Source organism: Phytophthora cinnamomi (assembly GCF_018691715.1).
Source record: "Phytophthora cinnamomi strain GKB4 chromosome Unknown Contig41, whole genome shotgun sequence".
In the NCBI taxonomy this organism is placed as follows: domain Eukaryota; phylum Oomycota; class Peronosporomycetes; order Peronosporales; family Peronosporaceae; genus Phytophthora; species Phytophthora cinnamomi.
The window spans coordinates 175,055-189,766 of NW_027150974.1; the positions used below are offsets into that span (position 1 = coordinate 175,055).

The following is a 14,712-nucleotide window of genomic DNA, read 5'->3' on the forward strand; positions in this document are numbered from 1 at the left end:
AGACGCTCAAGATGTTCGCAGACCGGGGAGGCGTGGACTCAAGCAAAACCTCAAACCGAGGTGCGCCACGTACAACATCGCACTGCCCGCCGGGATATCACTTGCTGGAAGTGCGCAGGCGTCCCTGCTGCAGCGGCCAGCTAGCTCGACGCATGCACAAACTACTCTTTACCGTACACATACACACAAGTCCTTCGTAGCATTTAATCGATCCGAATCTTGTGCTCGGAAAATAAAATATAAATTTGAATTGATTTTGAAAAATGCGTACGTAATAAGGTACGGCAATACATCGATCACCAATAATAAATATTTCAATAAATATAAAAATTGTTTGGGTCGAAACGGTGCAATCATTGTGAAACTCTCAACCAAGCAATGCGCTTGAGGACCTGCGATTGGGTAGGAACTCTGCCTGACACTAGTCAACTGTAGAGATGAGGTTGTCGACACGATTGAAAGGAGAAATTGGCGAATTTCATTGGTCTTGCTCGTTCGATGCGGACCACGAAGGTACTAACACCTTGAAAAGCACAGTATATTTATTATGGCTACAATTTCATATTTTACGGAAATGTCGATTTTCAATAATAAATTATTCCGTCAATATAATACGATTCTTATTGTATTTATATTATTTTTTCCGAGCAGAGAACTTGGTTGTCAAAACTGGTGCCCATCAATCACCCACCCAACGTGGGGCCACCCAAAACCACATGGGACGTGGCGCAGGATGATGCGGCTACATGAGGAGGTCTGGGAGCTTGCTGCGCTATGCGACGGATCGCCACCAGAACCGGCATTTGGATCGACAAGACAGGTCCTGTCGTTGGCGACCTTCTCTTCGATCCAAATGTGATGCCAGTTCAGTTGGCGATGTTGTCGCACTCGAAATCGTCGTAGACAACCGACCTCTTTCGTGCAAGTAGTGGAGACCAAGAGCGGCCGAATAGAACAGTTTCCACAGATGACTCTTGTCCACCTGTCGTACATCTTGATGATGACCGGGTTGTCGAGTCCGTAGGATGGTGTCGCCGTCCAATTCGAGTAGATTTTTCAGCAGATCAGTTGCCAATTTGAACTGGGGTCTGGATCAGATTACATTCGGTTATATAACCGATATATTCTGACCAGATGAGCAGATAAAAAATACGTCATAATTGGTCCTAAAATATACACACTCAAAGGAATTTAGATCAACAAAATTTAGCTTATAGCTGGACTATTTCGTAGATTGTAACAAATAAAACTGGTAATTGTTCGGACGGTTAGCATTAGTGTTTGAGATTATAATTTAAAGGGAAATGTTGCGGCAGTGCGTTTACCTTACAGCTAGCATGTTTTTTTTTGTCGCTCGGGTATCAAATCGTATCTGTACAGTCTGTTATGGACTCAAATTTAGGTGCTTTTCGGCGTCATGTAGAAACAAGATGGGCGACAACTGCGCGATGAGGACCGTTTGCAACCGGAGCGAAGCGGGGATCTGCAATGGTCGGCGCGTGGGCCAGAGTAGTTACTGCGAAGTAGTTATCATCTATTTACCGACGCCTTGCCCGCCATGAGCGAAGCGAAATTGGCGGTGCACACGAAGTGCTCACTTGTCGAGGGCTTCCCATTTTGCGTCAGTCCTCCGAAAAGCCTTACCTAAACATCAAGTCCGTATACGACCTGGAAAATAGGCAACCGTGAAGACAGTGTGCTGCGGAATCGTCTTTCTCTTGCCGATACTGTATGCGTATCCCCAGCCATTATACTGCGCTACCTGAACACGACAAGCATGCCTTAAATTTTTAGTCCGCACACACATCCTTTCGGTACCTCGTACACAAATTAGAAAATATAGTCTTATCAAATCTGGTCCTATGCAGTCTAATTTAGGTTGCTCCATGTAGTTACTTTTTCTCGGATCTGGGATCTAGCTCATGATCAGATTCTATCGATTAGAGTATACACAAATCACAAATAGGACCAAATATAATCTGATCCAGACCCAGTTCTGGAGGTTCTGGAGCCTCATGACGGCGTTCAGGTCGTTCAGTTTCCTAGCAGCGCTTTGAGCTGGTCCACGACGCGGTAGATGCGGATGAAGAGCCCGCACTTGTAGTACTCGCAAAAGGTTAACGTTTTTCTGGGCCTTCAGCAGCGTTCATTAGCCACCGGCACTTTCGTCCGTTATCCAGCGGAGCGCGACCGTTTCCGCCTTGTTGCCTTTTTGCGCAGTGGGTCGCTCCGCCCTGCTGCGCTGCTGCTCTGCATTCGTCACCGAGCCGCTCGGTCGCTTCTCCTTCTCCGATGGGCAGGAAGCGGACGCCCACGTCCAGCGAGTTCAGCGTCTCCAGCCAAGACGATTCCGCGTGGGCCGCGGACGAGCACCAGCGGTTCCTGCTGGCGCTGGAGCAGTTCGGGGCGGCCAGTGCTCGAGCGTCACGGAGGCGTGGCAGGCCATCGCCACGGCGGTCGGCACGCGGGACATGGCGCAGGTCGTGCACCACGCGCGGCTGTACTTCGCGCAGCTGCAGCAACTGAACGTCCAGCGGCGCCAGCAGCGGCAGTTCATGCAGAGCGTGGACCAGCGCTGGACGCCCGACGAGGACGCGGCCTTCGAGAACATGTTGGCGGCCTTCAGCTCGTCCTCCGTGTGCTACCCGTGGGAGGCCATGGCGTCTCGCCTGCCGGGCAAGAGCCCCGTGGACCTCAAGGAGCGATACCAGAAGCTCTGCTACGACGTGGCTCGAATCGAGAGCGGCCAGCACGTGACCATGCACTTCGGCCAGTTCCCGCACCACTCAGGGGCTGCCGCTGTCGACCAAGGCCGCAGCTATCGGGGAGAGCGGCCGGTTGGCGTCGCAGATGACCTCGCCTCGAGTGCTCGACAGTGTCGTGACGCTAACCCCAGCGGAAGAGCAGATCCTCGTGACCGCCATGGCGGAGGTTTTCGTGCCGCCCGAAGCGCCCGCGGACTTGCTGGCGGGTATCGCGTCGGCCGTGGCGGCGTTCACTAGCTCGAACGGGAGACTGCCGCCGCAGCGACACACCCGTTGTTCACGAAGGAGCAGGCGCTGGAGGTGCTCAACGGGCTGCTGGCAGCGCAGCAATCGGATCCGCAGGTGGTTCTAGAGACTCTGGCAGTGCAGCTTCGACTGCACCCGCGAGCGTTGAACGTATCGGCTGGTGTTTCTTTCAGCGGGGCCACAACTGGGGCGAAAGCGCCGGGCAACATCTACTTACGACTGGTCTCACGCTCGGGTCGATGCTGCCATCGCCGCTGGGCTCAGAATTCGGCATGTCATTCGAAAGCACGGGCACCACGCCCAGGTTTTGAGCGGCTTCGGGCTGCTATCGCCCTCACCACGCCCGCCTCATTCTAAGACGGCCAGTAATGGCACTACTGCTCCACTTCCACCACTGACACCAAGTGGACTACGAAAAAGCAACAACGGGTAGCTCCGCGAACTAGTTCAGGATGTACAAAGTTACGTGCCGATCTCCCTGCTCGGCTGTCAATCTTGACCCAACCAGCAGCAGCATTGGAAATAACTCAATCTACAAGACTCTTTAGCATACTTGTTCACCAGTGTATTCATTTTACCTACTAGCTCCAAAGACCAAGCAGTTTAGCCTGACTTTGGAACTCCTCGATGGTCGTAGCTTGCGGAAGCAAGTGGATCGACTTTGGCTGAGCCGCTAGCCACTCAGCGTCGGGGTCAACAGAATCCTTCTTCTTTCGTCGATTCAGAGCAGCCTTCTTCTTCTGCTGTGTAGCGTTGAGCGAGGTAGAACTTTGCTTTGCGTCGTGCATATAGTATTGTGCACGAGGCGGCGCAGCTCCGTACAGTCCTGCCGCCGACACAGCAGCTACTAAAGCAGCTTGGCTGTTGATGATGTTCTCGGCACCAAATGTCGGAGGAAGCGACGATGTTGACGATGAAGACGCGAGACTCGATAACTGCGCTGGAGGCTTGGATACAGCTGCCAACGGTGCAGCCTTCCGCTCGATTGAAGCATGATCGATACTTCGGACTGATTCTTGGGGTCATGCTCCGGCGTCGCCTTCACCAAACAAGGTGAAGACTGAGAGCCAAGCATCATGAGCTTTGAATATCTCCTCCATTATTTCGCAGCTTTCGCGTGGCTGCGTCTTTAAATTTCCGAGCGGCATGAACAGCGTGCGTCTTACGCACTACCACGCGTGACAGCGGTGAAAGTGTGTAGTTCGGTACCACGAAAGCTCCCGACGCACCCACGCGCCGACCAGAAGTGCTATGCGATTGTTCCGGCGATCGACCTCCATCGCTTTGGTTGCGACTACCCTTCGGAGATCCTGCACTTGTGTCTTCTTGTGGTTCGTGCTCCTGGTTCCCCTCCGATTCTGACGACCGGACATCAGCCCAAGTACTATCTTCTTCACTATCACGCTCCTCCGTCTCAGTCATCACTGCGAGACTCTCTTCAGGGTCCAATTTGTCAAAGAACCTTGTCTCCATGTATTCACGCGCTCCTTCGTCCCGTTGAATCACCGGAGAAGTTATCGACTCGTTCTTCCGTACCGGAATCTCATTATTTTCACAATTCCCTTTTGTCTCAGACGGCTTCGTCGAAGTACTGAGCAGATCAGCAGCAATTGTGGGTAAGTGAGGAGGGGGTGGCGTGCTCGCAGCAAGCTCAGCCTCGAACTTCTGTTCATCCAAGGAAGTACCCTGAGAAATCTCGATAGAGTAGCTTGGGAGTACTGCAAACTGTTTGTGCCTTTCCCCAGACACGAGCGGTGGGCGGATCAGCTCTGCCGGTAGCTGTTTACTTCCCGTCTGGAAGTGGGAGTCGAGGTTGTTAGTCCGGAGACCGATCCAAAGTCTAGTGACAAATTCAATAAGGCGGAGACGGCACCCGACTCGACTTTAGGCGAAGGTCCAGAGAGGTTCGACAGCGCCAAAGTGCAGTGCTCACGGAATGTTTCGTTTTCCAGTTTTGCGAGCTGGATCAGTGCCGGCATGGCCCCTTCATCGACCATTTTGGCGGAGTTTTTTCTCTTCCGGGACAATGGTGAGGTTGCAGAGGGCCCCAGCGCAGCATTGCAGCGTGTTTAAAGAGGAGAGCCTGGCCGCACGGTACGATTCCTTAACCAGCATAGGGTGACACCCAATTCGACTAACTGCAGTCGGTACTCGGGTACGGACGACAGGGCCCACAAACTAGCAGCACAACGCCAGCGAGTCTCCGGTAGTTGTTCGTCATTCATAAGCGACTCCATTGCTCTGAGCGCGCAACTATCCACAAGGAATGGCGAAGGTCTCGGCGTCAGAACTGGCGATCGTTCTTTCCAGGCGTGTGAATGTCTGGTGAGCGCTGCTGTTCGAGTGTGGGCGCGAACACAATACTGCACAGTGCATCGGCACAGTCCAGACTTGAGTTGACGTCGTGCTTTGTAGCTACACGGTGTACAAGGTTACAGAACAGTTCGAGAATTGGCCCAGGTTGGTCGGTCATTGCTGACGCAAACCCAGGAGTGTGGCTGAGCTGGCGAAACAGGATGCACACAAGCGCAACAAACTCTTCATCGGTCGAGAGGTGCGACTCATCTTCGCTGGTAGTATTGGGGCTTGAAGAGAATCCCATTCAAGTACACCACGACGTTTTCCTGGAGCATGACTTCCAGCAGCTCCGTGTTGTGTGTCAAGCAACAGAGCGTGAGAACGCAGGTTTTATGGCTTGGGATGAGTACGACAAGAGATTATCTTTCTCCTCACTCTCATTGCCACCCTTGCTTGCGTGAATCTGTAGCATTTGGGTGAGTGCACTAGGAATATCGGAGCTTTGCAAGAATCGCCTCGTATCTTCGTGCCATCCCAACCAACACAAAGTTGCAGCAGCATACACAGCACATTCTGATGCATCACAGTCGTCTTTGGCTGCGTGAAGGTCCAAGAACTTCAACAAGGTTCCCAAATTTGCCGATGACGCCACAGCCATGCGACTGCCTTCATTTTTTGCAAGCGTGAAGAACACTAGAGCGAGAGTTTTCTCTGCGCAGTGGCTGTTGCAGTGGTTGTGGACATGGCTGTGCTCGTGGACTTCTGCATAATGGTCTTCGTACATTGAAATGCGATGAAGCGCGTCCAAAATGCCAGTCTGGACACTAAGTACTCGTGAATTCTCGTAATACACGAGTTCACGGAGCAGTGTCTCGTGCAGTGAGGCTAAATGCCTCTCCTCAGCATCCGTATGGGGCATCACTGGGTCGTACGTCATTAGCTGGAAGAGAGCATGCAGAGACGAACGCTCTGTGCACAGCGCATTCCGCCCTTAACTGGATGGCCCAGCAGTTTACCAAAGATAATGGTGACAAGAGTTGCCACTTGCTTCGATGCCAAGCCAGCGTAAACTGACAGGATTTTCACCAGCCCTCCTTAACCATCTTCTTCATAGTCTCCGCGTTTAGCAAGTTCAATAGAGCTCGTATACACGTCTCTTTCGTTGACACACTGACTGCTCGAACCATACTGATCATCATTAACACGCCCTGCACCTTCTCCGACGAGAACCGCTTCATGCACGACAAATTGCACAGCACCTTGGCACAGTCGCGTTGGCTGTCTTCGCTGTAGGAATTGCTGAGCACAGCCACAATCGCCACGACCCCGCCAATGCCAAGGCTGATCGAATTTCCGGTTCAACGGATAAGTTTGCAAGTGTGATGGCGCAGCAGCGTTGGATAATAGCGTCCTCCTTGATCTTGGCTAGCGTTGCCAGTACAGATATCACGCCCATGCGCACTAGGGCCATGCAACAGCTCGGGTGGCAGGATACACTCGCGAGTACGTGACAGCATGACGCTTTGCTCACCTGATCATGGGACTCCACACAAGTTGCTAGTACCATTTCGATCGCGCCAACTTCGACCATAATGAGCGAGCACTGCTCGTCTCGACACAGCAGACTCAAGCACGAGCAGCAGAAGCGCTCGATAGCAACATTTGAGCGCTCAAGTGTCAAAATCCTCGTCACGCATTGCACCACCGCCGCATTACAGACATGACCTGCCGTATGCGAATCAGCCGCAAGACTAGCGAATGCCGCTGTGCACCGAGCGCGAATCTCACTCAGAAGACCAGCAGAATCTGCGCTGTGTGAGGTTGGCTCAGAGACCTGTTGTGCATTCTTCTCATCGATACCTGTCAGAAAGAGAAGCGCAGGGATCACGCCAGCTTCTGTCACTGCAGCTCGGGTAGCTGCCTTCTCGCAGAGGCCATACAGAGCCTTGGAGAAAAGGTTTCGTCTTGCATAAGACTGCGCCTGAGCCATACTGAGTTGAATCAGAGCTGTGATAGCTCCAGCCGTGACAATATCCGCCGCTGCTTTTTTGCACACTGAGCAAATTACAGAGTGCCAGCGTGCACATTTGTTTCGCGTCGTCCCCACTAGCTCGTCGCGACAGCGACGACAACGTAGTCACTGCATCGCGCTCGACGAGTTTCAGGCGTGAATCTTCACAACATGACACATTGTACAATGTGCGAGCGCATACCTGAAGAAGGTCCTCCTCCTTGATTTCGGATATGCTTTCAAAACGGAATTCTTGGTTTGCATCGCGCTCTTTCTCCTCATCACCACGCACCCCTCCGCACAATTCGTTAACAAGTGGAAGTAGACCTTCGAGTACCATCCGTATCGCGTTACCGGGGTCCTTACTCAGGTTCCAAAGCGTAATTCCAATCAAACACCTGGTGGTAATGGCACTTGACGCTGCTGATAGCGCCACTAAAGTGCCCATACAACCTTTCGCCACCATTTCATTCCGGCAGGCCGACAATCTTGACAGATTCAATAGAATGTGTGCTAGCAGCTCTTGAATCAACGGAATATTTGGATGCAGCAGCGATGCGATCGCACTGACGATGCCTTCTTCCATTAACCGTAATCGGATGCGCTTCAGATTGGACAAGTTGCATAGCGCCTTGGCAGTGATGTCGTCGTATTCCTCCTCGGTTTTGCCAGCAAAGCCGTTCATACTGCTTGCGTTTCGTGTAGATGTGAGTGCAATAAACGCCTTAAGCACGCTCTCGATCTTGTGGTACGACTGTGAGACGCAGGTGAGGTTGAACAGTGCACATCGGCAGATGTGCGAAACCTTTTCGTGCTCATTGATCAGCGTCGACAGCGCGCTCACAGCACCATCCTCCACTAAAAGCCCCTCTTCGCCTTGCAAGGAGCACAAGTTGCAAAGAGTGATGGCACACGCCGTTCGAATTGTCTTGTCCCCCATGTCATTCACGATCTCCGCCACCGTCTTCACTGCTCCTTGCTGCACAATGACTCGGCGTAATTCACCGAGGTGCGATAAGTTCATGAAAGTAGTGACACAGTTCAACTGAGTAACCTTGTCTCCGTCCTTGCATAGCCGAATCAAGGCCTCCACAACGTTCTCCTCCACCATCAGTCGTGCGTTTTCGGGGTTAAAGCTCCAGTTGCTGAGGGTTAGTGAGCACCGTTGCTGTTGTTTGCGCTGTACACTAGTCAGCGTCGAGCCTTGTTCGGCGTCTTCTTCACTTGGAGTAACAACTGAGATGTTTGAAGCAGAACGACGAGAAGCTCCTGTTCCAGCCTGCTTAACACCTCCTACCGCTACGGCGAAAGCATCTGACACGCCGTCTTTCAACACGCTACGCCCTTCCGTCCGCGCGAGCTCCCCACTGAGGACTGGAAAAGCTGAAGTCGAGCTTCTTGCCTCTTTGATCACCGCTGGAGACCATGGCCTGGTAGCTCCGTTTCATGCGGGACATGTAGAGCATTCCGTCGATGTACTCGCCACGGGTACTAAACATGTCGCCGACGTAGGGCTTGAGTGCTTGCGACGAGTACTCGGTTCCAGCTCGTTTCCGCCCATTCTTCCGGAGTATTTGTGCAGTCTTCGTCATCGCTGGGAACGCCACAGTCGTCTGCACTGCGGATTGAGCTACTGGCACAGGAGCTGAGGGAGTCTGCACGATCGAGTTCACGCGAATCGACGGGTTCCTATTTATCTGAGCGCGAGTGCTCGAGGTGAATCCTGGGCTGCTGCTGCTAGTCTGCGCCGGGGAATCGAGCAAAAATTGGGGTTGAGTTGGTTGAGGAATGAACTGCCGAACTGCGCGGTCAGCGTACTCCATCGCAAACTCGTTGTTGCCGCAATAATGTGGCGAGGTCTTGGTGGGTGAAGGCGTCACGCTGGACTCTAGCAGAAGTCGAAATACGCGATCTCGGTCCCGCATGTAACTCGTTGTGGTGCTGGTTAGTGCCGTGGACTTCTTCTTTGTCGCAGCCGATGGCTTCACGGTCGGACTAGCTGCAACAGCGGGGCCTTTGGCGCGAGTGAGACCTCTAGTTTCGATATCATCTCTGGCAACCGACACACTTGGTCGACGCTCTCCGTTCGCGGGTCCAACACTCGCTGCATTCAGTTCCGCTGCAACGCGGGCCTTTTCGCGGTTCCAGAGCGCTGCCAGGTCCATGGAGGACTCGATCCACCCTTGCTCACGCACGCTGCTCGAGTTTCACTGTGGATGGTAACTACAGAGCAGAGCAATAATAGATAGTGTTTTGCTGTCATCGCATGCAGGGTAACCGTCCTAATACACCGCAACTTGGATGTATCGGCACTTGAAGATGTAGTTGTAGTTCTGTGGACTTGGGATGAACCTGATATTACAGTTGGTGAAAGCATCTTGTCCAAAGCTTACATGGATTGAAGAGGCAATTTGAAAAGAAATCCATATATTTTGCTTTACCAATGGTGAAGCGGAAATACTGTACCATCGTATTCTGCTCGGAGATTGTCGCGCTGTAGGTGTAGTCATGCCTCTTCTCCAGCACCAGCAGTGAGACAGACACACAGCTGTATGATTTTCGTGTCGGCTGTATTATTTCGTGAACGACAGATCTCTTGGAGCACTTGCGATCCTCTCACGCGTTCGAAACACGTTTATATGCAAAAGCCTGCCAGCCAACGAAATCGACTAATATGGTCGAGTTCTGCTTCGGGCAACCAATCGCTGCAGGACAATTACATGTATGCAGTACATCCCTTGCGTGCATGGATCCAGAGATTTGAGTCCCAAGAACTGGATGTACGTGTGTATTCCGCTGATGATTGCTTGTGCAGACCAATGGTCCCGGCGTAATGGCGGGAGATACATGTAGTGTGGGTGCCGACAGACCGTCACTTTCCAACTTGCTAGCATTGGCGAACACCGTGACAACTTCCCCTCAAGCAACGAACATGCAACTGCTCCAACTGCTCCTTGTGACCATAATAGTTCTACTTGCAAGTGGCGACGTCGTTGTTACTGCCAGCAAGTGCGGAGTCAAGACAACAGCCACAAATGAAGCTACAAACAAGGCCCAGCCAGAATACATTACCCCGCATCCAAAACTGACCAAGCTCACCGCAACCGACGAAGAGAGGGGTGGAGTGAGTATTGGAGCTGCAGCACGTGCCAATGGCGGAGCTGCGGTGCCAATCAACGGACCATCAGAAGACGTCGAGATGGTGACGGTGACGACTTACAACGGCAACGGCGTCTGGCAGAAGATGAAGAAGTGGTGGAACGGCATGTTTGGCGCCAACAAGGAGCCCTCTCGCTCGACTCGACGACTTCGGCAATGAACAACCGGCGGAAGATATTTATCTACTCAGGTGAGATGCCTGGTGCATTCAGTAACTAGGATCAGATCTTAAATAAGTAAACCAACCTTTTACACCACTGCAGTTGATTCGAAGTCCTGCGGGCCGATTCAATACTTTGAACACCCACATTCTATGTATTAGGTTAACTTACTTGAAAGCTTGATCGCGACAACAGCAGCCATACCTCATGACAGTACATGTATCACGGCGGGATTCATGTCGTCCACTACTATTGATTCACTGGGTGAGCAGACATGGTTGACTATGTTTATGGTAGGAATATCGCTACGAATTTTGGCACAATCGTACTCTGACGTGGGACAAGGCCCCCCGGTACAGCGACAAAACACCTCTGTAGATAGGTACATGCACATACAACAGCTTCACGACACTGTTGATCCCCCCCCCCCCCCCCCCAACACTAAACTACCCAAGCAGCAAACATAGCGATATCGATACATGCACTGCGGCAGTTACTTTCTGTGGTTGCTCGGTGCACCACCCGAGCCAAAACAGTGTAGAGTGAGCCTCGATCGCCGCCGATTACATTAAGGTACTGTACACGCGCATGTTCGATCAATTTGGAGGATGCATTTTAGAGAATAAACACACTGTAATCATGTGACAAGGCGGTCTCAGTTGGCATGAATACGGCCCCCAGTGTATACGGTACAGTCAAAGCGAGCGTGTACGTACATATTAAGTAAATTGTACAACATGACCGCGTTGTTATTTTCCACTGACCGAGGTATGTGCGCACAGTATGAACTCCACTCCCGCGTAATAGGCCGCCTCACTGCCCGCTTTCGCTCCAACCGTTGACTGTGCTCAAGTCTCCAGGCCGAATTCGTGCGAGTCAGGCAATGGACAGCCTATGGGCAGAAAAGGTGGTCCCCAGCCGATGTACACTTCCGTCGCAGAAATCTCCGCGTCTATGTGAGCGCTGCTCACCAGTCCTGGGTGTATACGCGCGTGGTTGTTGATGGACACGAATCGGTGTGCCGATCATGCACTGCGACTCCTCTGGATACCGGTGGTTCCAGGCTCGTCCAACATGCATGTCATCCTATCATGGGTATGAGAGGATCTGGGAATGCTTACCACTCTTTCGCGCGATCAGCCGCTCCACCATGGTTTTCAGAACGGGGAATGCCGATGACGACCGATTGCTCCTTTGGTTACGGTCACACCCACGCCGAGATCGGTGGCTTCCAAGGCAGGTGCTTCTACCACAAGAAAGCCATCCGTCTTCACAGCTCATCCGGCATTCTGCAATTTGCTCCCAACCACCACCGCCCTCCTCAAGAACCATGCAACTCGCTCAGTTCCTGCTTCTCCTTACGCTCGCTCTGCTGGCTGGCAGCGTCTCCGCGGACGAACTGTGCGGCGATAGCTCAGTGGAGACCCCCGCCTCCACCACTTCCGCCCCGGTAGTCTTCCAGCATATGGCCGCTAAGCCCCAAGGCAAACAGAGAGCGGTCGGCACCAAATCAAAGGACCCGGTAGGCTTCATGGTGCCCATCAAGCTGCTGGCCTTGCTACAGGCGGACGACGGCGAAGAGCGAGGGGGAGCGAACACTGGCGCCGCGGCGCGCGCGATCGGCTCCAACGCGGTGCCCCTCAACGGCCCGGTGGCGAACCCGGGCACCGACTGGGTCGTCATCACCAAGTACAACAACAATGGCCTGTTCCAGCGCATCGCGCGCTGGTGGAAGAGCTTCGGCATCTTCCTCCTCGGAGGCAAGAGGCGCCGACTGCGCGGCGTGCACGACGCGTAAGCTCCACAGGGTATTTATCTCCGCCTCGGCCCAGCCTCCATAGACACCAGTAGACTCCATAGACTCCATAGACAACAGTAGACCAGTAGACTCCATAGACAGTAGACAGACAATGGCGGGGTTCCCACCGGCAAATTTTTAGTAGGCTACTCAAGATTGGCGACTCAATAAATCCAGCGAAATCATGAGTTGTGTTTCCACCGGCATATTTTGAGAAGGCGCGGCCTTTCGTCCATTCCAAAGAGCTGCTTGACGATGGAAGAGCTGGCTAGCGGAACGCTAGTAGTTCTGCATAGGTTTCTGTCTCGAGGCTACGCATCATCTAGCGGCGGCGAGGACAGTGACGACACTGATGAAGCAGTGCAGTACTTGCTCAGTGGCAGTGCCTGTACCAGTGGATTGTCTCCACCACTGTATGAAGATTGCGCTGCATCCGTGTTTTGGTTGTTCTCAGCGAAGTCCGCAATATATGTCTGACGAGGAGCACTACTATCCTCTCTCTCAAAGGTAGGCGTAGAGGAAACTAAAGCAGAAGGCTCGACAGAGTCATCACCGCCTAAGATGTTCTTCAAAGCATTGAATACGCTATATCCATGTCGGCATTGCGAGCGTCCGTCTTGTTAGCAGCCTTGATGGCTTTCTTTTGCTCACGTGACAGTTCAAACAAACAAGGCTGGCCGGTTGATCCGACCACACGGTTGTTGTTAACTGCGACTATGAGCCTGTACGCAACAGGCAAGTTGTTCTTCTTGTCGATGACTGCTTTCTCACTGCGAGACGTGGTGCCACCACACAGCGTCTTAAATTGCTCGAATACTCGCCTGTTAAGAAGGGCCGTTGACTCCCCCTTCTCTGCTGGGGTATCCAGCTCAACTCGCCATGCCTCGATGAGCTTCAGGATCTCCGTTGTAGTCCAGTTAGGCCCTCGCGCACGAGATTCGCCCTGCTGCTTCTGCTGCTTCTTCTTCGCCATGAGACCTTCTCCCCCGCCCCCTACTCAAGATTTTTTGCAGTAGCAGAAATCCTACTGCAAAAATCCGCACCTTCTGACGGGTTATTGAGTAGGAAAGTATTGAATCAGGTTAGGTTCTCAAAAACGCCTACTCAAGAGTTACCGGTGGGAACCCCCCCAATAGACGACGTTTCATCGTCTACATGTGTGCCGGCGGTCTCGCCTCGTTGAAGCGCGGTCGACACATTGCGCGCGTCTCCCCCCTCTCCAGTGCCCTAAGAGTGACCTCCCCCCACTTCAATGCCCAAACAGTGCCTTCCTCCGCCTCGTCTCCCCCGTCCGAGTGCCGTCTGACATACACTCTCTCCCGACCGCCCATAATGTCCGCACTCCCGCATCCTCCGCCTCCGCCGCAGCCATGACGCAGGCGTCCGCGTCCGCCGTGCAGCTCTCGCCCAAGTGGGACGCCAGGCAGCTGAAGCAGATGGCGGCGGGCGGCGGCGCCGGCATCGTGGCCAAGACGGTGGTGGCGCCCTTCGAGCGCGTCAAGATCGTGTGCCAGACGGGCGAGAGCGTGGGGATGCTGGCCACCACGCGCAGCATCCTAGCGTCCGAGGGCGTGCTGGGCTTCTGGCGCGGCAACATGGCGGCCTGCGTGCGCGTGGTGCCGCACAAGGCCGTGCTCTTCGCCTTCTCGGACTTCTACAAGGACCTCTTCCGCTCCATGGGCGGCGGCAGCATGCCCGCCTGGGGGCCCTTCGTCTCCGGCTCGCTCTCGGGCTTCACGGCCTCCGTCGTGACGTACCCGCTGGACCTCATCCGCACGCGCGTGTCGGGCCAGATCGGAGAGAACTTGGTGTACAGCGGCATCGCGCACACCTTCATGCGCACTCTGCGCGAGGAAGGGGCGCGCGCGCTCTTCCGCGGCATCGGGCCCACGCTCTTCGGCGCGCTGCCCTACGAGGGCATCAAGTTCGGCAGCTACGACGTGCTGACGTCGCTGCTGCCCGAGGACATCGACCCCAAGGCCGACTTCGCCGGCAAAATCCTCTGCGGCGGCGGCGCCGGCGTCCTGGCCACCATCTTCACGTACCCGAACGACACGGTGCGCAGGCGGCTGCAGATGCAGGGCGCGGGCGGAGTCACCAGGCAGTACAGGAACGCCTGGCACTGCTACGTGCAGCTGGCCAGGAACGAGGGCTGGACGGCCTATTACAGAGGCCTCACGCCCACGCTCGTGCGGGCCATGCCCAACATGGGCGTGCAGTTCGCCACCTACGACTTTCTCAAGAGCCTCATTGATTGAGAGAGGAAGGTACGGG

At 53.8% G+C, this 14,712-nt stretch overlaps 5 protein-coding genes across 5 annotated transcripts in view; 3 read left to right on the forward strand and 2 right to left on the reverse strand.

Moving 5' to 3' along the window:
* The window catches only part of IUM83_17427 (putative tripeptidyl-peptidase), a gene marked incomplete at both ends in the record, with an annotated part of 27,231 nt that extends 24,229 nt beyond the window's left edge, over positions 1–3,002 (forward strand). The window contains one exon of the mRNA XM_067942375.1: positions 2,221–3,002. Within this exon, the coding sequence (XP_067791179.1) occupies positions 2,221–3,002 (782 nt within the window). The remainder of the gene's footprint in view (positions 1–2,220) is intronic.
* A 3,389-nt stretch (positions 3,003–6,391) lies between these two features.
* On the reverse strand, positions 6,392–8,431 carry IUM83_17428 (Serine/threonine-protein phosphatase; the record flags this gene model as incomplete). Its single annotated transcript, XM_067942376.1, has 2 exons — positions 6,392–6,608; positions 7,911–8,431. The coding sequence occupies 2 exons, from the start codon at positions 8,429–8,431 to the stop codon at positions 6,392–6,394; spliced, it is 738 nt and encodes a 245-aa protein (XP_067791180.1).
* A 226-nt stretch (positions 8,432–8,657) lies between these two features.
* IUM83_17429 (Serine/threonine-protein phosphatase) lies at positions 8,658–9,485 on the reverse strand (the record flags this gene model as incomplete). Its single annotated transcript, XM_067942377.1, has 1 exon — positions 8,658–9,485. The coding sequence occupies one exon, from the start codon at positions 9,483–9,485 to the stop codon at positions 8,658–8,660; it is 828 nt and encodes a 275-aa protein (XP_067791175.1).
* A 2,485-nt stretch (positions 9,486–11,970) lies between these two features.
* On the forward strand, positions 11,971–12,438 carry IUM83_17430 (uncharacterized protein; the record flags this gene model as incomplete). Its single annotated transcript, XM_067942378.1, has 1 exon — positions 11,971–12,438. One exon carries the CDS (start codon positions 11,971–11,973, stop codon positions 12,436–12,438), a length of 468 nt encoding a protein of 155 aa, XP_067791217.1.
* Positions 12,439–13,808: 1,370 nt separating this feature from the next.
* Positions 13,809–14,696, forward strand: IUM83_17431 (Mitochondrial Carrier (MC) Family; the record flags this gene model as incomplete). Its single annotated transcript, XM_067942379.1, has 1 exon — positions 13,809–14,696. The coding sequence occupies one exon, from the start codon at positions 13,809–13,811 to the stop codon at positions 14,694–14,696; it is 888 nt and encodes a 295-aa protein (XP_067791233.1).
* Between the last annotated feature and the right edge of the window lie 16 nt (positions 14,697–14,712).